At 43.4% G+C, this 25,380-nt stretch overlaps 1 protein-coding gene across 2 annotated transcripts in view; it reads right to left on the bottom strand.

Moving 5' to 3' along the window:
* nfatc1 (nuclear factor of activated T cells 1) overlaps positions 1-3,826 on the bottom strand; it is a 226,922-nt gene extending 223,096 nt beyond the window's left edge. Inside the window, exon 1 of one of the 2 annotated variants that reach the window (XM_067981949.1) lies at positions 3,366-3,826. In XM_067981949.1, the coding sequence (XP_067838050.1) occupies positions 3,366-3,384 (19 nt within the window). In that variant the 5' untranslated portion in view covers positions 3,385-3,826. The remainder of the gene's footprint in view (positions 1-3,365) is intronic. The other variant, XM_067981948.1, reaches the window with a different exon arrangement.
* Positions 3,827-25,380: the final 21,554 nt, after the last annotated feature.

Genomic DNA, 25,380 nt, shown 5'->3' with positions numbered 1-25,380 from the left:
TTGCTAGCAAACCAATGTAATGCTGAGCTCACCATCACATTATAACAATCCATATATAACGGTAAAAAGTGAAGGCTATTTTAAAACGGAGAACATAACTGTGAAGTATCTACCGCATAATATACACATTCTTTTATGTGTTCCATGTGTTTATTTTTATGTGCTTTCTTTTCTAATGTTGTCCAGGTCTTGCTGCATGCGGGCACAGACTGCTTCATTATCTGAGGGGTTACGAATGGAGCCTAAAAAAGTCATTTCAATTTTAAAAAAGAGTTGACATAATGCATTAACTTGCATCAGATCCTTGGGGACGATCTTTTTAATTTTTGAATGTCATTTCAACTGAGTTTTCGGTCTGTTTTGCAAAAATGTCATCTTTGCAGACAAAACAGTTTTACAGTGCAAAAATGTAATTTTCAATATGTAACAATGATTTGTTTGGTTATGGATTTCTCTTAAATCTTGTGACGTCTTCATGTATATGAAGTGTAATATTAATTTTAATTTTGAGCCCCTAATCTGCTGACCACAAGAATTAACCATGCAATGTAAAAATGGGAGGGTCAAGAGAAAGGCAAAAGTTTCACTTGCTCTCTGATTTTCCCTCCCTCATCCTTGAGAAGGGTCTCACTTTACCCTGACCTCTTCCCAATAACCGAGTTAATATCAGCAATTTATGGTAAAAGTGTAGCCATATTGACTTTTTAAAAATTTTAGGTGCTGAAATGATACGGGGGGGGGGGGGGGGAGGCACAACTAAAGTTGACTATAACAAGGGCAGATGTTTTACAACATTTGCTCCAAATTTTCCTGGAAAACATAAAGATGAGGGGTTTTGATTGAGTAGATAGGGAGAAAACGCAGAAGGGTCAGTAACCAGAGGACACAGATTTACGATAATTGGCAAAAAATACAGAGGGGAAAGGAGGAGAATTTTTTTTATGCACCGAGTTGTTAAGTTCTGGAAGGGATGCTGATTTAATAGTTACTTTCAAAAGGGAATTGGATATGTACTTGAAAAAGGAGAAATTTGCAGGGCTATGGGGAAAGAGATGGGGAGTGGGGTTAATTGGGTAGCTCTTTCAAAGTGCCGGCACAAACACAATCAGCCGAATAGCCTCCTTCTGTGCTGTATGATTCTATGAAGAAAATGTACTAGGACACTACTGGGCAATGAATAGTCTAGCAATTCTGGTTTAGCAAATGCTAATTAACCCTGCATTCAAACTTCTATATACAAACTTCACTCTTCCAGAGAATGACATGGCTAGTGAGAGAGTATCATAGACAGTAACAGCAATATGAAAAACTTCGCTACTAGTATTTTGTGCAAGCTTTTGGGGTTGATGTAGAATGTGGAATTGGAACCAGCAGCAGTGCTGATGTCGCTGGCAGAAATACGGAGGCCTGGCTTAAATACAAGCAAGTGTCATGGTGTCTCTCCAGTCATAACCTTGTTGAAGGCTGACAGCCCCACCACATGTTTTTGATGTCGGACAGAGTGAACCGTGGCATGGAGTTTGCAATCAACAGGTCTCCTACAGCTTTTACTATGATGACGAGACACAAGGAAAACAACTGAAAAATGTTGACATATCATCGGATGGTCACATTTGAGCATGCTCACTTGGGCAAGATACACCTAATGGGCAATACTCTATCAACCAGTCTATCAGTGGTAGACTCTTAAAAACTATTTTATAAGGGATCTTTCATACGTTTGTGTTGTGGGAGGGGACAAAGGGCAGGCCTTTGGGAAGCTTTGCTTAGTCTGTTTGACTAAAGTCAAATCTTTTTTTAAAATGTAGGCAAGCTAAAAAAAATATTTTCACTTAAAAATAGCAATAGAAAAGATGTTAAAATGAATGCTATTTTTTGCAGATTTTAAAGAGTGCTGCTCATAAGATTCCCCCCTCTTAAATATTTCACACTTCACTGCTGACGTCAAGGAAAACAAAGTCTGAGGCACGATTAAGCCCTTCGCCTGTGTAGTTTCAATATAGTGACGTGTCAAAATTATATATCTGCTGTCATTTTAAGAAACCAGTCTTATGTTGGAGCGCTGTGAGGATATACAAAAAAGGCTACGAAGTTGGGTTAACATGTATAGAATTCTCTTTTGAACATATCTATATAATCGTGCATTTTTTTTAAAACCTGTTTGATACTAGATTCTTCCATGAACCCACAGATCAGATTGCTCTGGCCTAACTGACTAGATCGAAAAGATCCAGTGACTTGACTGTTCGCCTTTGCTCGGGAGACCACTAGTGGTTGACACTGAGATCTGCTTCTTTCATGTCCACGTGGTTCAGATCCCGCCCCTCAACCCTTTCTGTTTACTGAATCTTGGAATGATGACTGTCACTTCTGCAGGCATTCCTCATTCAAACGTCTCCACACACAAAAACAAACAAAAAAAAAACCCTTCCCTCCCTCCAACCCCACCCCCCAGCCCGCATCTCGAATTGCATTTCAGTCCACATCTGTGTTATGCCGTAATCAGCTAGTTAGATCAGCAAAAATAACGTTTCTTAGTTAATAATGACGATTAAACGTGAACAACGTTGAATTGAAAGTTCGGGGGGTCTATAGCAGATCTACATCTGGTATTGGGACATTTCAGTTTGTTATGAAAATCCAGTCATTTGATATCCAGTTGACACCCCATTAATCACATGAGACGCGTGTAACATCTTGAATAAACGCCAAGTGGTTTGAATTAGAATGTGTACTTTGGCAATGGATTATTACCAGTGCTCAGACTATTGAATTAGAACCATTCAGATAGTTCCTCCCCCCCTCCCTGACCATTTCTGCCATGCGAGAAAAATAGTTCCTTCGTCTGGTCAAAATACTGGTATTAGTTGTATTTCGTAGCAGGGCAATAGGTGCAAATGATGAATATTAATATAAAACAATATTCAACCGGATTTTAAGCTTGTTTTTAAAAAAAAATATATACACGTCAATGCACATCGGTATTACTGACAGTGGATTGACGCACAGACTAACCTGCCTGTGTGCAGACAGGACACCTCGGCAAACAACCAGACTTTACATACGTCTGCACTGTACCACTGGGAAACACCAGGGAAACACCGCCTCGGACTCTCGAAAACCACAGCAAATTCACACCGAACCTCCAGTTTTACATCAAGAATTGTATTTTCCTTTTCGTTTCTCTCCATCCCCACCCCACCCCCCAAACCAAAAAAAAAATCCTATATTATCCACCCTTGTGGGATTATAATCACCCTTGTGAATCCCCGAGTTTACTTTACGTCACCAAAATCAAAGGCAAAGTCGCGTCACAGTATTAAAGAAACTATGTATCAGCTAACAAGTTCAATAAAATGAGTTACCTTCCTCTGCAGATTTCATGCTGCTTCGAGATGAGACGATGAGGACCAAAAAAAAATACTTTTTTTTGTTTTGCTTTGATTAGCCCCTGGAATTCCGCACCTAGAAACCGGTCTGTGAGAGATTGACAAAGTATCCAGTCAGTAGCATTCTTGTGTACTTCAAGATTCCCCCCCCACCCCACCCCTCCCTCCTGCAACCTTTCTTTCAGTGATGATTATTGCCACTGTTGTTGTAAGAGCCGTGATTTCCACAGCTGTAATGTTAGCTGTGGGTGTGGAGCCGGCGGTGGTGCTATCCCTGCTGCTTGCTTGCTTGCTGCTGCTGGAGTTGCTGTTTGACGGACAGGAGTTTCCCCGGGGCACGAGCTGGGCTCCACTCAAGTGCAATGAGAGTCTGTGTGTGATGGAGACCCGCCAGCAGCTGAGACTCTGTCTGTCAGACACTTCACTCTCACTCTCTCTCACACACACACACACACAAACTGACGCACTCGAAGAGTCTTTTTTTAAAAAAAAAATTAAAAGCAAAGCTTGCAAAAAAAAAACACAACCCCCCTCGGCGGGGGCGGGGGCGCGCGAGCGAGCGAGTGCGCGCACGGGGAGAGGTAGTGTGTGTGTGTGTGTGTGGGGGGGCGGGGGGGTTGACGCGCACAATTTCCAATCCTCGGCCCGTGCATCGTCCCCACCCTAAGCTGCGGCGCGTGCACAATGTCCAAACCCCCCCCCACCCCCTTCGGCGCGTGCACAATGCCCCACCGCCCCCGCCTGCGGCGCGTGCACCCTTCCCACCCTGTGCGCGCCACCGCCACCATCCTCTGTGCGCGTGCATCTTTCCCACCCGTGCGCGCGCGCTCCCGGGGAAAAGCAAAACAAAAATAAAAGTACGAAGCGAGGATGGAAGAGTGAGGCGATGCATCCCCCTCCCTATGTTTATACTCACTGGGCTGGGCTGGGGTGGTCGCTGAGACCGTATCGAATGCTTCACGCTCTTGCTCACGATGCCCTGACTCTTGGGCATGCATTCGTTAGTAACGCCCAGTAAGCGGCTGTCGGTCGCTCGTTGCTGTTGTAAACTGAAATAACAACAATCACCACCACCACCACCGCTTGCCACCTTACCTGTTACCTGGCATACCATCCAATCAGTAAAGGACAACTCTTTACTACTTAATTTTAGTAACGCATGAACTGGTTATATCCATGTTGTCCGTGCAACGAGCCAAGGCAGATCAAAACGTATAACTAAGATGCACGATATTTTTATAAGGTCATCATTTGAACATGAATACATTTTATAGAACAGTTTTTTTTAAAATTCTATTAAATATGTAATAGATAAGGGTGACATAAAAATCTTACATATTACAAGCTTTGGGACACATTCCTCCATCACTGCTGCTATAAATCTGTAAAGAGTATTTTTGTCATATTTATAAACAAAAGGTATTTTGTATTATCCTTGCTAAACTATCTCAAAAGGGTTTTAATAACCTGGATCTGAAATAGTGGGCTTCAAAACTTTTAACTCTGGGGAAGAAATCAAATATATACTTTTTATTTTTTAAGAGCTATTTTTTCTTCTCTTTTTTCTCCCTCTAGTATCCCTGGTCATTACCAGGTGCTTCATGTACTTTGTTGTGTTATTGCCACCGTTCCCCATTGTAGCCCGGCCAATATTTCTTCCTCGACATCACTAAAACAAATTATCTGGTTAGCATCTCATTGCTGTTTGTGGGACCTTGTGCGCAAATTGGTTGCCACGTTTCCCTACATTACTACAGTGATTCCACTTCAGAAGTACTTCATTGATTGTAAAGCGCTTTGGGACATCCTGAGGTCATGAAAGGCTCCATAGAAATGCAAGTTCTTTACATCATTGTATAATGCCCTTGTTAAACCTACAAGTATGCAACCTAAATAAGTGCTGATTCTTGGCACCGAACCCATATGAACAGGTTAATTGAAGAGAGACAAGATATAATGGCCACACATGTGGAAGGACATGGAGGTTTACTGCACAGCACCACATGTGCAGTACTTCACATTCTCCAAGAGCTGAGGGCAGGTACTATGTGGTTCCTGCATTTTCAGTCAGTCCATAAGAGGCCATATAGGTGGGTGTTGCCAGTTAAAGGCCAGAAAAAAGATTGAAAAGGAAGTCTGAGATTTAGGATGCTAATTTGATGCTGAGGTGTTGGCCAATAGTCAGCTGAAGAGGAAATTACAATTAAACTAATATTTGGAGGTGGGCTTTTTTGTGGTACCAAAAGAGTTCTGGACATAATTGGGGCGGTTGAGCTTTCGCTTTCGCAATGGAGTTCTGCCTCTGGCACTAAGAGTTAAATATAATGAAGTCAGCTATGGCTCAGTTGATAAGCACTCTCACCTCTGAGTCATAAGGCTGTCCGTTCAAGTCCCAATCCAGGAAATTGAGCACATAATCTAGTCTAACACGCCAGTGCAGTACTGAGAGGTTGCTGCACTGTCAGAGGTGCCATCTTTCAGATAAGATGTTAAACCAAGGCCCCGTCTGCCTTCTCAAGTGGACATAAAAGATCTATTGGTGCTATTTCAAAGAAGAGCAGGAGAGTTCTCCCTGTGTCCTGGCCAATATTTATCCCTCAACCAACATCACTAAAAATAGATTATCTGGTCATTATTACATTGCTATTTGTGGGAGCTTGCTGTGTGCAATTTGGCTTCTGTGCTTCCTACATTACAATAGTGACTACACTTTATTGGCTGTAAAGCGCTTTGGGAGGTCCAGAGGTCATGACAGGCGCTATATAAAGATAAGTCTTTATAAGCAAATTGGTTACTGATGGTATGATTACTGGGAAATAATCTAATTAAGAGAGCCAAATGATATTGCACCTTTGGCATTAGATTGTTGGGAAATAACACTTGTCTCTAAACTACAAGTTTATGATAGATGGCATCATGTCACCGAGAACATTACAATACAGTGGCTTCCAGTCTTCTCTGAAGCAAACAGACGCAGTCTGATTCTAGTTTGTGACCAATCAGTTCCTGATTGCCATTTTGCTCTTCAACCAGATCCCTTTCCAATAGGTACATCATTTGCTTTGTTTTGCTTCTTTTCAAACACTTCCTTGAAGTTTATAGCATCATGCAAACCTCTCAATGCATTACAATTTGTTTTCATAAAACTCATGAAATAAGAATCACACTTTCAAAGTTACAACACATCACAGTAACAAAGCAACATCACAAAACAGCTTCAACTGACTTTGTTTGACACACAACAATTACAGAAGTAATCATTTTAATCAATTTGTGAGCTGAAAAGTGTTTTAAATGTAAATTCTCAGGACTATACAGTAATTTTATTTACATGTTGTGATTATAACTATGGTTGTCCAATAAGTCTCATTTGGCTGGCTATGACATATATTCTCTATATTATGTAGTGAGTACACTTCTTCTAAACATGCAGTGAAATGAAATTAAATATTGAAATTCAAACTAGCTGGTATAATATCATAGGATTTAATAACAGAAACCTGACTCCCATTAAAATCCATCAGAACTTTGCCAGCTTCAAAACAACTTACCAAAAATTAGTAAAATTGCCCCCATGATTACTACTTGGATACATTATAAAGAGTAACACAGTTGGAATGGTTTGAAAGGCATAATGCATTTGAAGGGGGGGGGGGAATTAATACAATGTTATTAAATCATTCAGACTTCACTCACAAAGTTTACTGTGTCTCCCAATAGATATTGCTTTGTAACACCTCAGCCTGTGTGTTTTTCGATATGGAACGCGCTCCTAAGTATCTTATTTTCTATATAAATATAATATATAAATATTTAGAAGGAGGTTCATTTTTTGCTTTTTACCATTAGAAATAAGTTGGCAATACTGCATGTCTCGTGATAAATTTAGTGTGCCCTCAGGTCCCTTCAAATAAATCCAATATTTTTTCAGGTCCTATGGCATTAAATTGATACAGACTGGATACTCGGAGTGATTGCAAAGCAGTAGTCTCATTGGATTCAAATGATGTCATAACCCTTCATGATTTATAAGCGTCACCTGAATACTGAGATGAGATTACAATCTAAAATCACTCCAGGGTGTCAAAAAATAACACATACTATAAAGTTCATGGAGGTTGTTCAACTCAATCATAGTTCTTTTTTGTTAGCAGAAACTGTAATAGAAGACATGTGCAGTTGATTCATGACAGTTATGACATAACTACTGCAATTGAATAAAGCAATAATCCATAGTGGAGAACTGGGACATAACATGGTCAGAATATAAAGGATAAACAACAGCTGAAAGTTTGTTAGAAGGCAATTTGAGGGGTTCAGATAATGCATAAACTACAAAAGTGGAGCTTAAGTGGAGTACAGTCATTAAATGCCCTGTCAGTGTGTTGTAGCATGAACAAATGCCAAATTATAATATTTATATTTTTATTATACATACAATTTTGCACTATTTACCATTCTGGAGCTGTTCCAGTGTGTCTGTGTGTTCCATAACTACTACCAATACGCCACTAAGTCTTTCTGTGTTGCTTGTATCATGACTGGAAAAATTAGCATTGTAAGCATCATAGAATCATAGAAAATTTATGGCACAGAAGAAGGCCATTCAGCCCATCATGTCTGCGCCAGCCGAAAATGAGCCACCCAGCCTAATCCCACTTTCCAGCACTTGGTCCGTAGCCCTGGAGGTTATGGCACTTCAGGTGCACATTCAGGTACATTTTAAATGAGTTGAGGGTTTCTGCCTCTACTAACCTTTCAGGCAGTGAGTTCCAGACCCCCACCACCCTCTGGGTGAAAAAACTTTTCCTCAGCTCCCCTCTAAATCCTTCTACCAATCACTTTAAATCTATGCCCCCTGATTATTGGCCTCTCTGCTAAGGGAAATAGATCCTGCCTATCCACTCTATATAGGCCTCTCATAATTTTGTACACCTCAATTAAATCACCCCTCAGCCTCCTCTGTTCCAAAGAGAACAACCCCAGCCTATCCAATCTTCCCTCATAGCTAACCCAATCCTGGCAACATTCTAGTAAATCTCCTCTGTACCCTCTCTAGTGTAATTACATCCTTCCTGTAATGTGGTGACCAGAACTGTACACAGTACTCAAGCTGTGGCCTAACCAGTGTTTTATACAGTTCCAGCATAACCTCCATGCTCTTATATTCTATGCCTCGGCTAATAAAGGAAAGTATTCCATATGTCTTCTTAACCACCTTATCTAGCTGTTCTGCTACCTTCAGGGATCTGTGGACATGCACTCCAAGGTCTCTCATTTCCTCTACACCTCTCAGTATCCTCCCATTTATTGTGTACTCCCTCGCCTAGTTTTCTCTCCCCAAGTGCATTACCTTACACTTCTCTGGATTAAATTCCATTTGCCACTTTTCTGTCCACCTGACCAGTCCATAGATATCTTCCTGCAGTCTACAGCTTTCCTCCTCACTATCAACCACACAGCAAATTTTTGTATCATCTGCAAACTTCTTAATCATGTTCCCTACATTTAAGTCCAAATCATTAATATATACCACAAATAGCAAGGGACCTAGTACTGAGTTCTGCGGAACCCCACTGGAAACAGCCTTCCAGTCACAAAAATAACCTTCGACCATTACCCTTTACTTCCTGCCACTGAGCCAATTTTGGATCCAACTTGCCACTCTCCCTTGGATCCCATGGGCTTGTACTTTTTTGACCAGTCTGCCATGTGGGACCCTGTCAAAAGCCTTGCTAAAATCCATGTAGACTATATCAAATGCACTACCCTCATCGACTCTCCTTGTTAGCTCCTCAAAAAATTCAATCAAGTTAGTCAGACACAACCTTACCTTAACAAATCCATGCTGACTGTCCTTGATTGCTCTGTGCCTTTCTAAGTGACGGTTTATCCTGTCCCTCAGAATTGATTCCAATAATTTGCCCATCACCGAGGTTAGATTGACTGGCCTGTAATTATTTGGCTCCCTTTTTAAACAATGGTACAATGTTAGCAGTCCTCCAATCCTCCGGCACCATGCCTGTATCCAGTGAGGATTGGAAAATGATGGTCAGAGCCTCCGCTATTTCTTCCCTTGCTTCTTTTAACAGCCTGGGATACATTTCATCTGGCCCTGTTGATTTATCTGCTTTCAAAGATGCTAATCCCCTTAATACTTCCTCTCTGACTAAGTTTATCCAATCCACCATTTCACACTCCTCCTCCTTAACTACAATGTCTGCATCGTCCCTCTCTTTTGTGAAGACAGACGCAAAGTATTCATTAAGAACTATACCCACATCTTCCGCCTCCACACATAGTTTACCTTTTTGGTCTCTAAATAGGCCCTGCTCTTTCCTTAGTTATCCTTTTGCTCTTAATGTATCTATAAAACATCTTTGGGTTTTCCTTGATTTTACTTGCCAATATTTTTTCCTGCACTCTCTTTGCTTTCCTAATTTCCTTCTTAATTTCATCCCTGCCCTTTCTACACTCCTCTAGGCTTTCTGTAGTATTAAGTTCTTGGTATCTGACATAAGCTTCCCTTTTCTGCCTTATCTTACCCTGTATGCTCCTTGACATCCAGGGTGCTCTAGATTTGGCAGCCCCACCCTTTTTCTTTGTGGGAGCATGTTTACTCTGTATCCCTTGAATCTCCCCCTTGAATGCCTCCACTGCTCTGACATTGATTTACCTTCAAGTAGCTGTTTCCAGTCCACTTTTGCTAAATCACTTCTTAGCTTAGTAAAATTGGCCTTTCCCCAGTTGAGAACTTTAACTCCTGTTCGATCTTTGTCCTTTTCTATAACTATGCTAAAACTAACTGAATTATGATCACTACCACCAAAATGCTCTCCCACTGATACTCCTTCCACCTGCCCAGCCTCATTTCCTAAAACTAAATCCAAAACTGCCCCCTCTCTTGTTGGGCTTGCTACGTACTGGCTAAAAAAGTTCTCCTGAATGCAATTTAAGAATTTTGCACCCTCTATACCCTTCACACTGTTAGTGTTGCAGTTAATATTTGGGTAGTTGAAATCCCCTACTATTACTGCCCTACTGTCTTTGCACTTCTACTTCTATTATGATACTAGACTGAGCAATAATGGGGTCAGGTGATTAAGAAGAAAGGGTTTTATGGAGAAATAATAAACTCTGTTGTACACAAGCATAACACTCCTGTATTTTGTGTAACTATTTAACATGTAGTGGTCATTGTTTTCTGGAAATTAGAAGCAGATTCTTACTTGACAAACTAGCTGTGAATAGATCACAATCATTAATCCTTCAGTGATTATGTATCAATTACAGTAACCTGCCAATGTCTGTTGTGACTTGCAAAAACTAGAACAACTTACATTTATATAGCACTTCAAATGTACAAAAATGTCAGAAGGTGCTTCACAGAGGTGCAATCAGACAAAAAAAATATGCTGAGCCAAAGAAGGAGATTTTAGGAGGGGGGACCAAAAGCTTTGTCAAAAAAGTATCATCTCCCAAACCCGTGACTTCCGCCCCCCCAGAAGGACAATGGCAGCAGGTGCATAGGAACAGCATCACCTCCAAGCTTCCCTCCAAGTCACACATCATCTCAACTGAGACATATATCGCCGTTCCCTCATCGTCACTGGGCCCAAATCCTGGGACTCCCGACCTAACAGCATTGTGAGAGCACATTCACCACATGGGCTGCAGCGGTTCAAGAAGACCCACCACCACCTTCTCAAGGGTAACTAGGGATGGGCAATATCTGCTGGCCTTAGCAGCGACGCCCATATCCCGAGAATGAATGGAAAAATGTGGGTTCTAAGGAGGGTCTTAAAGGAGGAGAGGGAGATGGAGAGGTTTTGGGAGAGAGTACCGGAGTGTGGGGCCTAAAACGGATGAAGCCATGGCCGGCAACGGTGGGACAAAAGGGAGGGGGTTTCACAAAAGGCCAGAGTCAGAGGAACGGAGAGTTCTGGGGGGGGCTGGAGGAGGGTATGGAGATGGGGAGGGGAGAGGCCGTGAAAACAGAATAAGAGAAAAACTAAAACTACTTCCCCAATGCCATTTTATATACAATTCACATTTCAGCCACCACACTTCATCAAACATGCATTACACTGAAAGAAGATTCTTTAAAAGAGAGAAAAAGAAATCCATTCCTGCTTGGTTTCTCAGATCTTGGGGAGGACCCTGGGATTTAAAACCACCTGCCAGTATACAGAGAACTTCGCCAGCAACAGAAGATAAGATTTAACTAGCCTGATGATGTGCTTATTCAAAGCAACTGGGCCTTGTGTCTTTAAAAGGACATCCTAGTTACACACAGCAGCACCTTAATAGCAGAATAATATATTCTGTGTTACATGGTTTGATGCCCCAGCCCGTATAAAACAGTGCATTCTCTGAGTTACTGTGAGCAATGCCACAGGAGATCCACTGTATATCTACTTTATATTAAAAAATGGCGCGCGGTCTCAAATTATAATAGCAGTGCACCTGTAGCTTGTGAGCGTAATGTTATGTGACTTATTAAGTACGCAGGGTGGGGGGGGAGGAGGTGGTCTCGACTAACATTACAAGACTGCTGCACTGTACTCACCCAATGGAATGTTATGACTTGATTGAATTCCCACTTAATTTCGCTCCTCAATGTTGCCCGGTTACGTTCACACTTATGCTTTCAGTCCATTCGAATAATTGTACTTGTTGATCGCACGTTGATATTTTCACCATTGCACCTATCAATCTGGTCATTAATTACTTTGGAGCTTAACTAATGTTAAGTAACAGCCACACCGTACTGAGCCAATGGAATGTTGCACCCTGATTAAATGCCTGAAATAATGTCACTATTTCTTGTAACTTAAGGCAATACGTCGGTTCAATAAAGACCAAAACATCACTTGCAACATTTTGTTTATATACACCTTTATTATTGTTACGATATTGTGAATGTTTAAATTAAAACCACAGGAAATCCCCATTAACATATTACAACTATTCCCATATTATTAATACTTGAAATAATATGCTTCATCATTGACCATTATCAACTGCTGAGATCATATTTATTATTTATACCCCCTCACCACTGCCAGTGTACTACTTAATAAGTAGAGGAAGTCAATCGGACAGAATTAAACAATCTCCATTTAGAGCACCCCCGTGTTGGCACAGTGATCTTCCAAGTCAGCTGTAGTACAGTCAGATGCAGAGCACAGCTCCCTCTACTTTGCATCAACAGTATGCCTTGTAACCCGCAACCTCTAAAGTGCAGCCTTTATAACATCAATATGAATGTTTCCATTGATAATATCAGCCACTCTTTGTCAATTTGTGTTGTGGACCTTAGCCTCAAGGAATTGAATTGAGATTGGCCAAATCTATTTTACTTAGGATACTAACACTCAGGAGTATACAGAGAAGACCACCATTGAAACCCCATTGAAACTGAAGTCCTGGAAGTGAAAGGACAATATTTAAACTGACCTAACCCTAACCCTAACTCACCATCCAGTCCCCTGGAATACAATTTATATTCCATGATTAGCCTATCTGATAGCTCACAAGCAATGAAACCCCAATGAACTTTTAATAGTGTCGCTCAAGTGGGATGATGGAGTATAGTTTACTCTGGGTGGTACTGTTAATTTAAATAGTTATGACTAAAATGGTGAGCAAAAACTGTAACAATTTTTTTTTGCATTATTATTGCTACTCTCATTTTTGCTCACAGTAAAATAATTGGCAAAAGAACCAAAGGGGAGATGAGGAGAAATTTTTGTACGCAGCAAGTTGTTATGATCTGGAATGCACTGCCTGAAAGGGCGGAGGAAGAGATTCAACAGTAACTTTCAAAGGGGAGTTGGATATATACTTGAAAAGGAAAAAAATGCAGGCTATGGGGAAAGAGCAGGGGAGTGGCACGAATTGGATAGCTCTTACAATGGCACGATGGGCTGAATGGCCTCCTTCTGTGCTGTATGATTCTATGATTATATAATGTGGGTGTAGAAAAACAAAAATGGTTTCCTGATAGTTCTGCAAGTTTACCCAGTGAGCAGCTGAGCCGTACAGACCATGAAGATTCTCAGTTTGATCCCCAGCCTTTGTCGAGTTAACTGATCTCAGGCTGCAATTGGCCTTAACACCATACCTTAGGGAGGAGAGAATCGGCCAAGGTTTTCACTCCTTACTGCTGTACAATGACTCCTGCATGTGTTCATTTTTGGGTGAGGACAGGGTTGGCCAATTGTGATGCCCAATTCCTTGCAGTTACCCAGCCTGCCAAGGTGCACACAAAGAAACTTGAGAAAAGTACCAGAGGGCACCCATGGACATGCACTCCACAAACAGGAGGGGAGGGGAGAAAATTGGGAAAGGAAAAAAAAAGAAACTGTTGCGGGCTTGTTAACGATTGTGATAGCCTTGCTAAAGGGTAACGTTGAAAAACGTTCAAGGGAGGGAAGTGGAGGAAATGAAAGGATATCGCATCCTGAACTCCCATTCAGAACAGGAGTTAATCATATAAAGAGAAGGAAAATATGGATGTATCAGCACACCAATGCTGCAAGTGAATTGGCGGTGATGGACTGGGGTTGACAATTGTAAACAATTTTACAATACCAATTATAGTCCAACGATTTTATTTGAAATTTACAAGCTTTCGGAGGCTTCCTCCTTCCTCAGGTAAATGTCAGGAACGCCTCGAATTTATAAATCACAGAACAATACATGGTGATTACAGAAAGTCTTTGCAACTGCCCGTTGCCAAGGCAATCACCGTGTTCAGACAGAGAGGTGTTACCTACAGAGCCCCCAAATATACAGTCAAAAAAAAAGAAAAAAAAAACAAACAGAAAAAAAAGAGAGGCAGAAACATCCGGAAGGCAGAGAAAGCCAGCAAATGACCCAAAACAGATAGCTTTTGTTCGCTGGTGGGCTTACGTGTAGCATGACATGAACCCAAGATCCCGGTTGAGGCCGTCCTCATGGGTGCGGAACAGGTACATTAGATGAAGTTGCAGAGCTATCTCTCTCTGCAACTTCATCTAATGTACCTGTATCAGTGACCGTAGGGCCCCTGTGCAGGGACAACTCAGAGGCTCAGTACTTTATTAAACTGTGCCCACCATCGCTTGTGCAGGGCTATATCATGACACATGAGAGCTTGTAAAAGGGCACTGGCATAAGAGCCAACTGGTTGCTGCTGGGCTTTTTGTGTGCATGTTAGCATTTTGTGTGCTGAAGAGCTCATGGGGGGGGGGTGGGGGGCGGTCCTCTGATTTCTGAGTGTAGAACAGCGGGATTTGTGAGTCATTTGAATCCCTCTAATCATGGTTGCTTCTATGTGTTGTCCAATTGAGCTGAATCTGTCCCCAACTGCTTGAGGCTAACTATCCAGATCATGTTCCACTGCTGTGGTTATCAATTGTATGGAGTCAAGTGACTGCTCTACACTGTATTCCCAATGCAGGCTCCATAAGGTCTATGGCCTGTTGGTCCACCACCCTGCACTTGCTTCCCCCTCATCATCACCCACCTCTTCTGCTCCTTCACTACTATTAGGACTTCAGCTTTAAGAAAACAGTTCCCATTCCATTACAAATTTCGTGTGGCTTGATTACTCAGTAATGGGACAATACTGCCTCATTTTGACTGTTATTAATAACCCAGGTAATACTTCACCACTTAGGCAACTCAATTATTAATTACACTATCCATATTGTTGTCAAAGCCTTAACATATTGCGTGCATTATTCATGTCATTCCTATTGCTTTTAAATAATATTGTATTCCCGAGTCTTTCTGGCAAGGGGGGGGGGTGCGGAGGAGGAGTCTAGGAGACAGAAGGCGCTTGTCCCTTCCTTTCTTTTTCTCTCCTTTCCTTCCTGTCAGTAAAATGACGGAATCCCCAGTCTGTTTCCTCCTGTTTAATCCTGTTGCCTTGGACACCGTGGCATTTTTCCCAACTCCAAGGGAGTTTTCTGCACCAGCAATTCCCAAACGTCTGAGAGCACAGGGCTGTTTGTGATTGTTCTAGCAAGGCTCCAGATGTTACTGCTACATATACAAACTGGACTGCAGAAATCCAGAGATAATGCCACCGGGGGTTCTGGTGAATTTGCTTTTGGTAGCTACCAAAATGTTGGCTGCTTCTGAGCGATTTTATTCTTCCATCTTGTACGTCAGTGCTGATTTCTTCAACAGGAATGCGCAGAATAGTTATTTTTGGCATTGAACCCCCCCCCTCCCCAATAAAACAACACAAAAAACACACTTTTATTGGCATCTTTATAAATAAAATCGTAACCAGTCATTAATGCTATTTTTAAACAGTTTATGTCTGAAAAATCGCATAATAAACTTTACTTTGGAAACTCTCCAGCACCTTTGCAAATGGATGAGTATGTGGCACAAGTAGAAAAATGTACCGCCTATAATAAATATTGTTTGTTAATTGTTGTATATTGTTGCGTTCACCGTATTTATGCTGTGCATATTTTTCTGAAACTGACATTGTGATGAAATTGAACAGAAATATAAATGCACAATGAAATTAATACTATACAAACACAGTCTGCTGTTGAACATAACCTTAACGTGCAATACTACTTTCAGAGACAGCAGCCGTTAGCAATATAATGTTATAAGTGTAATTCTTCAAGATGTAGCTTGAGTGAAAGTCCCTGGGGCAATCAGCTAGTAAACATTCATGCAGTATTTCCTCTATTGTGTACAGTGAGCACCATTAGACATAGTTTTAACTGTTAAGATGGGTGTGTGTGTATGTATGCGTGTGTTGGCATTTGTATGTGTATTTACGTGGTTATGTGCGTATGTCTGTGTGTATGTGTGCGTGTATATGCCTGTGTGTATGTGAATGTGTGTGTGTATGTATGTGTGTGTGCATGCACATGTATGTGAATATGTATGTACGTACATCTATGTGAGAGTGTGTAAAAGATAGGCAGAGCAACTAAAGGCTCATTTATATATTGTAGCTACCATTTATATATCGTAGCTACCAGTCTGAGACCAGTAGCTGCAATATAGGTCACAGCTAGACAGTACCCTGTTGATACTGCCTATCTCCAATTGGAATTCTAGTGGCCAGGAGAGAGTTCTGCTTATCCGCATTCACAAAGCTCGGCTCCCAGGCATTAACATTTACATGTATGGAGAGCGCAGGCAGACAGAGGAAAATTCACAACAGATACTTCAGCCGTGGACTGGAGTTAAACTCCACCTGATCCCAAGCCCAAGAAGGGGGTCTCAACTGCTTCCCTTTAGTGCATTTGGCATCAGGTCCGAATCTAACTCCAGGGTTATAGTTGCACTTTCGTGTTTTCACAACCAAAACCGCTTGGCATTGACGCAAAACTGGTAACTATAGGCGCAGCCTTACCTTTCAGCTTTTCCATGTAACACTCACTATTCCTCAATGCTTTTGTGCCCCTTTGTGTCCTATTTGCTGAGTTTTGACTTTATATTCCCAGCATTGTATTTTTCAGTTTTTAAATTCTTTTTGAACCTTTCAGTCACTTCTCTTTGTGTACATTTTAACTCTTAATAACTGTTTCTCTTCTCTATCCTTTTGCTCTTTGTTTCTCCTGCCAGTTCTGTGCTATTTTGTGTGCCTCGACTTGAAAATCGAAAAATTGTCATGACATGCAAAGGCTTTCTCACATTTTCTTGTGATGAGAATTTTTTGAGGTAGTGAATGAACCTTGTGGGTTTGTGAGTGCCAATCTTTTCATTGATTTTTTTTTCATTAGTGAATGTGAAATTTGAGCCATACTTAATGGACGCACTGAACACTTTCCAATGACCCTACAGTCAAGTTGGATATTTGTCAGGCCTACAACTTTCAACAGCATTTATTTTATACTTTGCAGTTTTTGCAACGTTCTTAAAATGCACCCAAATTTGTTACCCAAAGACTGTAGCTTCAAGCACAAATACTGAAGTCAACGTGACTGGTTTGCAAAATTCAGTAACCAACTGACTTTCATCTTCTTCATTGCTACCAAGTGGCATCCACTTAAGTCTCGAGTCTTGTCTTGGGGTTGCCGACTCTGGTTGGATGTACTCCTTGGGGTTTCATCACGTGACCCTGTGTCTCCAACCGCCCCGCCCCCACATTTCCACCATCGATCGCCTAAAATGTCGAACCTCATGGTTTAATGCCTTCCCCCCCCCCCCCACCAATTGGAAGGCAAACAGACTCTTCGTTATCCGATTGGATAATTCTTGAATGTATCAAACCGCCTTTTTTCCTATCTCCAATATTTTTATAATTAGTAAATGAAAGTTTTCAAAGAAAATTAAAGTAAAACACTTTTTTAAAAAAAATGTCCCTATGATTTCTCTCCTGGGCTTTGCTTGCAGCGGTGTCCTGGAGAATAATCTTTAATTCCTGGAGAGTCCAGGACAATCCAGGAGGGCTGGCAACCCTAGAAGTATGCCCTTTCCTAAGTGCCTGTGTGAAGGGTAATGAAATGACCCTTACTGGTGGGCTCAGGGGCTAAACTGCTGCTTACTAAGTATCGCGACATTGCACATTTAAGCCCTGATTTAGTGATGTCAACAAGGGCGGGGCTACACCCACCTATGGCAAGTGGTGCGCCTTCCCCTCATTTTTAACAGGTTCCCTGTGCGTGAGAAACAGGGCTTGGGAACCTGGCCAGTAGCAGAGTGTCACCATGGCTGAGTGGTCCATGGGGCTGCGTTCTCCCCTGGAGTTGTGGGATCAGACCCTACTCCTGACAGCTTAATTTGCAGGGCAAACGCTGACACAGGCTGGTTGGGCCGAATGGCCTGTTTCCATGTTGTAACTGCTACATGTGGATTTCTATGATGGGAGCTTGTGGACAGAATTGGGAGAAAGAGAGCTTTGGTCGTGCTGCCACTGGCTAGGAAATATCTTCCTTTATTGTCATTCTTACTCACTCTCTCTGTCAGTAGCGCAGAGCCATGCAATGTACAACAGTAAGATGGCTTACGGTATATTGACATCTTGCCTCTCTTTGAAGGCATTCCTTCCTGAAACCCTTGGAACTCATCTCCCTTTTCTCTTCCTACAGGACTCTTCCCATGATGAAGCAGTAGCAGCTGGTGCCACCCAGGTTACATCACCTGGAACGAGCACCATCACAGATCTTAGCATCCCAGGGTATTTCGTTAGCGAGTTTGAGGAGGGACTACCAGGTGAAGCAACCCACACAAGTTTGGAGGTGGCAGTTAAGTAACAGCAATGCTGCTGTCTAGGAGCAAAGGCCCCTATGCTCCAGGGGCATGGCATTGGTAACCTATTAGGGCCACCTTCAGACAGGAGATGATCAGTGAGCAGAAGGCCTTCATGATATCTTCTCAGGCTGGGCTGACTACCCTGCAAGGGTTGTTGGTGAATGTGGAGGAGTGCACCTCCAACCACGTAGCGATGCATGGAAGATTTTCACAGCTGCAGTGCTGCCTGAAGCGCGTGGCAACATTGCAGCAACGGGCCTGAGAGCCCCAGAGGACAGAGGGGCTAAGCCCGGGAAATTGCGGGTGCGTTGGGGGCGGGGGGGCTCCCAAAATCGGGGAAATCCCGTTCGGGTTCGGAACCCGGCTCCAACCCGCAGACTTCCGGGTTTCCCACGGACGCGTCTGGGTGCGCGTGCGCCTCCCGAATGCGGAAGTCCCACTGGCAATTAAAGCCACCGGGATGATACTTGACACAGTTGTTTAGATAGTTTAAGTAGTTGAATTACTTCATTTTCTCCACATTTTGGCAGGGATGTGATTTTGAAGCATCCTCAGTGTGTTTCCTGTGCTGTGGGAAACACTCCATGTTCAACAGACATGTTTCAGCCTGCAGCCAGTGGGACATTCAAATGCTTCTTTAACAGATGGGGAGTAAAGGTCACTTATTGCAGCAGGGCACTCAGTTCTTTCAGACAAAATTTTGGCTGCGAGATCTTTGTGGTTTCACTGAAAATTCTTACTTTCCACTCAAAATTCTTCCATTTAAACATATTTAACTACTTTGTGGACCCCCTCAAACTCACACCATCAGGATGGGGTGTGCCGTGGCTGCAGTCACCACTACATCCGAGGATGAGCAACTTCACCAGCCTGGCCAGGCATGGCGTCCACCTCCACCACTTGGAGCTCCACAACACAGTGCTGTGCCAAGGCAACTGCACAAGAGCACAGAGGGCAACAACAGAGAGAGTGAAATCGCAGGAGGCACTACCCTCGCCACAGGGTCTACAGACTGAGGATCAGCTTCTTGGACCTCTCTGAGGAGCAGTGCATATGGACACTCAGAGTCAGTCACCAGGTAGCTGCAGACATCTGCAGTCTCCTTCATGCCGAGCTGCTCCCAGCTGGGCCAAGCAGCATCTTCTTACCTGTCGCTATCAAAGTCACCACTGCCCTCAACTTAATTTCGCCTCCGGATCATTCCAGGGTGCCACCAGGAACATTGCCGGGTTCTCTCAGTCATCTGCATACAAGTGAATAAGACTTGTTTCGCAGGGCCTCGCACTACGTCAACTTCCCCATGGATGACCTCAGCCAGACGGAGAGGGCAGTGGGATTCCACGTTGTGGCTGGCTTCCCACGGGTGCAGGGTGTAATCGATTGCACCCATATAGCAATACGAGCACCTCCAAACGAGCCAGGACTGTTCATCAACAGGAAGGGCTATCACTCCATCAACACTCAGCTCGTTTGTGACCACCGCAAGAGATTCCTTTGTGTGTGCGCCAGATTCCCTGGCAGCTGTCACGATTCCTTCATCCTCCGGGAATCCAACATCCCGCCCCTCTTCCATGCACCGAACACACGCAAGGGCTGACTCCTCGGGGACACGGGATACCCCCTGCACACGTGGCTCATGACACCCCTGAGGAACCCCATCACTGATCAACAGCGTCGATATAACGACAGCCACATTGCTACCAGGTCTACAATTGAGCATGCTATAGGGCTGCTCAGGATGTGATTTAGGTGCCTTGATCGTTCTGGGGGAGCGCTTCAATATGCACCTGACAGAGTGGGATGCATTATAGTAGTGCATGGCACAACAGAGAGGAGTGCCGCTTGAAGAGGCCCCATCCACATCTGCCATCCAAATTGAGGAGGAGGAGGCGGAGGCAAAGGAGGAGGAGGAACCCATGGGCAGAGCAGCGGCTCACCTGGCTGCTCGTGAGGCCAGGGAGTTACTGAAATGTGAACGGTTCTCCTAACATCAGAAAGTGTGAAGAGTCCAGTCCTCACACCACCTGGAAAGAGCAGCGCCCACACCAGGCCGCCCACCTCTCCCTGGACAAAACAGTCCTGCAACTACACATACACCCACTGTAAAGTGACCCAATGGGTGGCATCAAGTGTCGCCATTCATGATGAAGCACATGAAAGGACCTTATCACAAAAGCCAGTCAAGAATGGACATGATGTGGCAGCAGTGTGACCATCATAAAATTTAATGTCACTTTAACAAAAAACAAATACAGTGTGTGTCCAGCTGTATCCAGCTGAGCAGAGCCTGGAGTTGAGTGCTCCCACCGACGCGGACTCTCCACAGCTGCCCGTGTCACCAGTGTCTGCTCGTGCTCACATGTGTTTGGTAACTCACCAGGTGCCAACCCAACTAACTGAGGACTAGGACCCACCGAGGTGTGAGTATCTGCGACGGTGGATGGCTCGGTAAGATGTGACGGTGCGCCCTCAGAGGCCAGCAGGTCTTTTGAGGAATCGCCCTCTGCTGTCACAGCAATCGTTGAAGGCCCTGTAAGAGAACAGAAGGCAATATTAAGCATCATCACAGATGTGCCATGTTGCAATGAGCATACTGAGGTGCTGAAGATGGCAAGACATGTTAACATCAATTCATATTATGTGTGATGAATGTTAAAGTTCTGTCACCAAACGTTTGTTGGGTGCCAGTCTCGGCGTCCCTAATGGACAGGCACTCGAGGGTGCGGCTCAGCTCCAGCGCCTCCTGCTCCGCCTCTGTAAGGATGACAATCTGTTGCGGCCCCCCTCCGGTCCTCACCCTCTCCCGTGCATTCTGAGCTCTCTTCTCCTAGTACAGATGCGTGAGTGAGTGATGGTGACATGGCCAACCGATTAATGCATTGGTTTGTGTGAGGCTGACCATGAAAGAGATGCATCAGTGGGTGAATATGAGACAGAGCTATGACATTGGATGAGGATTGGGTTGAGTGGTAGTGGTGGGGTGACTAATGGGGAGGTGAAGAAGTGTGGAGGAAGTGCAGGTAAGTTGAGGATGAGTCTTAAGTGGGTGTGAGGAGTGATGTGATGGAGTAGTGTTGGCAGTGCAGAATGAGTTGGGGGGAGGGGGCGGTGATGTGGAAGATGGAATGTAGGAGAATCAGTAAGTTTACTCACTTTGACTGACCTAGTTAGGTCATTGAAGTGCTTCCTGCGCTGGATCCAGGTGCGGGAGATGTTGCTGCTGCTGGTGACCTCCTCTGCCACCTCGAGCCAGGCCTTCTTAGTGGCAGAGGCAGGCCACTTCCTCCCATCTGCCAGGTAAAACACGTCCCTCCTCCTCCTCACCCCATCCAGTAGTATCTGGAGTGAGGCATTGTTGAATCTTGGAGCAGCCTTGCCCTTGGGCAGCTCCATTGTGGTGTGTGGGTGTTTGCTCCAGGAACAGCCCTTGGAGGACTGCCCCTTTAAATAGAGCTCCTCCAGCTGACAGCCTTTGATGCGGGTGCGCAGTCCGCCCGCTGCGCAGCTTTCGGACGGCAAACCCGGAAGCCAGGTTAAGTGGCGCTAATTGAATCGCGATTGCGAGGGAAACGGACATTTTTTATTGAGCAGGTTACCCACACGCCCATTCACCATCCACCCCCCCCCCCCACCCTGCTGCCATCCCACCTCCACTCTAATATCAGGGCGAGTGTTTCTTATAAAGGCTGTGACTGGAGCTATGGAGACCGTTGGGTCCAACTTACAGGAGTCTGTCCGTACCAAACTGGTTTATGCTGGTATTTATGCTCCATGAGCCTCCTCCCTCCCTACTTCATATCACCCGACCATCATATCCTTCTATTCCTTTCTCCCTCGTACTTATCTAGCTTCCCTTAAATGCGTATATTCTATTCGCCTCAACAACTCCTTGTGGTAGCGAGTTCCACATTCTAACCACTCTCTGGGTAAAGAAGTTTCTCCTGAATTCTGTATTGGATTCATTAGTGACTATCCTATATTTATGGACAATAGTTTTGGATCACCCACAAGTGGAAACATCTTCTCTACGTCTACCCTATTGAACCCCTTCATAATTTTAAAGACTTCTATCAGGTCACCTCTCAGCCTTCTCTTTTCTAGAGCATATAGCCCCAGCCTGTTCAGTCTTTCCAGATGGTTATTACCTCTCAGTTTCTGGTATCATCCTTATAAATCTTTTTTGCACTTTCTCCAGATTTAAAAGGCTGAGGGATCTACTCGACGGTGGGCTTCAGTGATACCCTAGGGTCCGCTCTCGTGCAGATCGCTAGTCATCCTACTGGGATGCCCAGCACTCTGGGCATGGCAGGAGAAAGGGCAGATAAGGCAACTTCCTTTCAGGGTAACTCCATGCCTGGCCAACCCATCTTGCCCCTTCAAAGGTCTGAATAACTGCCAGTGAATGTGGGCAGGCGCTGATAGCTCCTGCATTATCAAATGTGGATCCAGCTACGGCAGGGCTATCTCATGACTCAGCAACAAGAAGTACACTATCACCTCGATTTCTGCCACCAGAGTTGCTCGTCCCACTCAGGGAGCAGTCAGTCAAAGCTCTAGGTCAGGTAGAGTTTCCTAGGTAAAAGTTGGATGTGGATAAGGAATTGACTGAAATAGAGGAAGTAGCAGGTATTAGTTAGGGAAGTAATGTTGGACTGGGGAAATGTACAGACTGGATTTCCCCAGTGGCCGGATCCAAAGCCCATTACTGTTTCTGACCTACATAAATGACCTGGATTCAGAAAGGCAAAGTAAATTGATCAGATTTATACAGGTGATGCTAAATTGAGGAGGGGGGAATTAAAGTCTGATGAGGCAGCTAAGGAGTTACAAGATGGAGTGACACAATATTTTCAAGTGGACGGAGCTATAGGGTGCTGACAGGTGTGGACCTAACACTTTAGCAGTGAGACACTATTAACTTGTCTTCCTCATCAGAATGGTGGCCAGTCTAGGGGAATCCCCAAAAGAATTGCCATCCTGGACACTGCTGCAAAGTCAACTGTATCACCAAGCGACAATTTTGAGGCAAGACCTTGCAAACAAAAAAACAGGCCTTAATCAGAAACGGCACCGCCCACAGCAACTAATTCAGGGACCGAAATGGAACTAAACACACACATTACTCTAACTTGAAGTTTTGTTTAAGAAACTTTAAGAATCTAATTTCAGCAAACCAGGCTAATGTTTTAGCCACGTGCTTATTTATATGACAGGTTTGAGCACTCACCCCAAAATTAAGAATGTGAAATTCGGCAGGGACTTACAATGGGCTCAACATTTACTGCATAATTGGGCCCAATCTTGCTGGAGTGGGGCATCTCACGGCTTGTGCGTTAGTTAGACTTTTTCCTGCACCCTTCACGGCATATGTCTTAATCCCCTGAACTTGCTGGCCGATATGTGGAATAATAACACCGTTATTTTTCCAGCAAGGTTTAGCCCAATATGCCATTGTTTGTTACTTTTCTTTGCCACAAATTTCAGTGCTCTGTTAAATTGGGCACGCAGATTTCATGGCCCACTGGGTGACAGACACATGTCTTCTAAAGCAAACCTAACTGCTAATGGTGTTTGCAGTGATGCAAAATGTGCAATATAACTGCGGCCTAAACAGTATGAGTTATGGATTTGGCTTAAGGTGCCAGAGCAGCCTTACAACCACCAAAACAGTCTCTTTCCTAACTTTAAAAATATTTGCATTTGCACGTTGTTTAGCAGAGCTCTGAACCCCAGTTGAAAGATACACTCAGAGAACCCTGCTCTTTCCTGACTGTAGAACAGTGTGGAGCTACTAGTATAGATACACTTGGAGCATAATTGCAGCAAAAGGCATGTGCATTAGATCCTGAATGACATAAACTCAGAACTGCTGTTTATTATTCTGGGCGGGAAGGAGTGCTTAAACAGAAGCAGTTTAGTTTAAAACTCGTCTTTTGCACGTTTATTTTAAAGTCGCTCGTTGGCAATGTGGCATTCATATATTTTCTTTATAATTGAAATCAACTTTTTAAAAAAAAACTTTACCCCTTTTCTTGTTCTAACTTATAGCGTCAAATGGGTTTCGTGCAAGAAATCGTGCACATCATTAAATTCTCATAAGACGTCCACTGTATCCATTTCCCAGCGACAAACCAGCGCTTCTCTGAAGAATGGCAGTCAACATCGCCGCCTACTGTCAAAATACCACATGTACTTTCCCATTAAAGTTAACTGACAGGCATTTCTTTTCGTTACCACAAGGATTCGGTCTTTTCTGTGTAAACCATCCTCAGCATCAAAAAAACACGAGCTCCTGAGCCTTAAAAGTGTTACACCCAGAAGAAAAATTACCCCATTTTTCAGTACTTTTTGGTATTTTAAGTAACATTTTCTGTTAGATTTTTAAAAAAATCTCAGTGATGTTAGGTGTAATATAAAATGTACTAATATTGCACGCTGTAAAGTTGTAGTAGGAAGGGAAGAGTGTTTTCTGTGTATGTTTGAGGGTGAGAGGCTACAAAGGAGCAAAATGAAAGTGTGCTACACAAACTTTATAAGGTAAGTAAATTGCCCTTTAAGCCTTAAATTCCCCAAAAGTACTATCTCATTTTTATAATTTAAAAAAAAAAGTATTTGCAAGAATCTTGTTTGGTTGTTTTCTCCTCTTGGTTGGAGATTATCAATCGCAACCATGATTTCCTAAGATTAGCACCTCCGGATCAGCAATCAGACTTGCTCAAAGTTGCCTAGGATGCACAGTGAAACGTCCCGTTAGTAACTGGAAACAAGTCAA

The sequence above is a fragment of the Heptranchias perlo genome, chromosome 3 (assembly GCF_035084215.1).
Source record: "Heptranchias perlo isolate sHepPer1 chromosome 3, sHepPer1.hap1, whole genome shotgun sequence".
NCBI lineage: Eukaryota > Metazoa > Chordata > Chondrichthyes > Hexanchiformes > Hexanchidae > Heptranchias > Heptranchias perlo.
The sequence above is the reverse complement of the archived record's forward strand: the minus strand, read 5'-3'. Positions and strand labels throughout refer to the sequence as shown.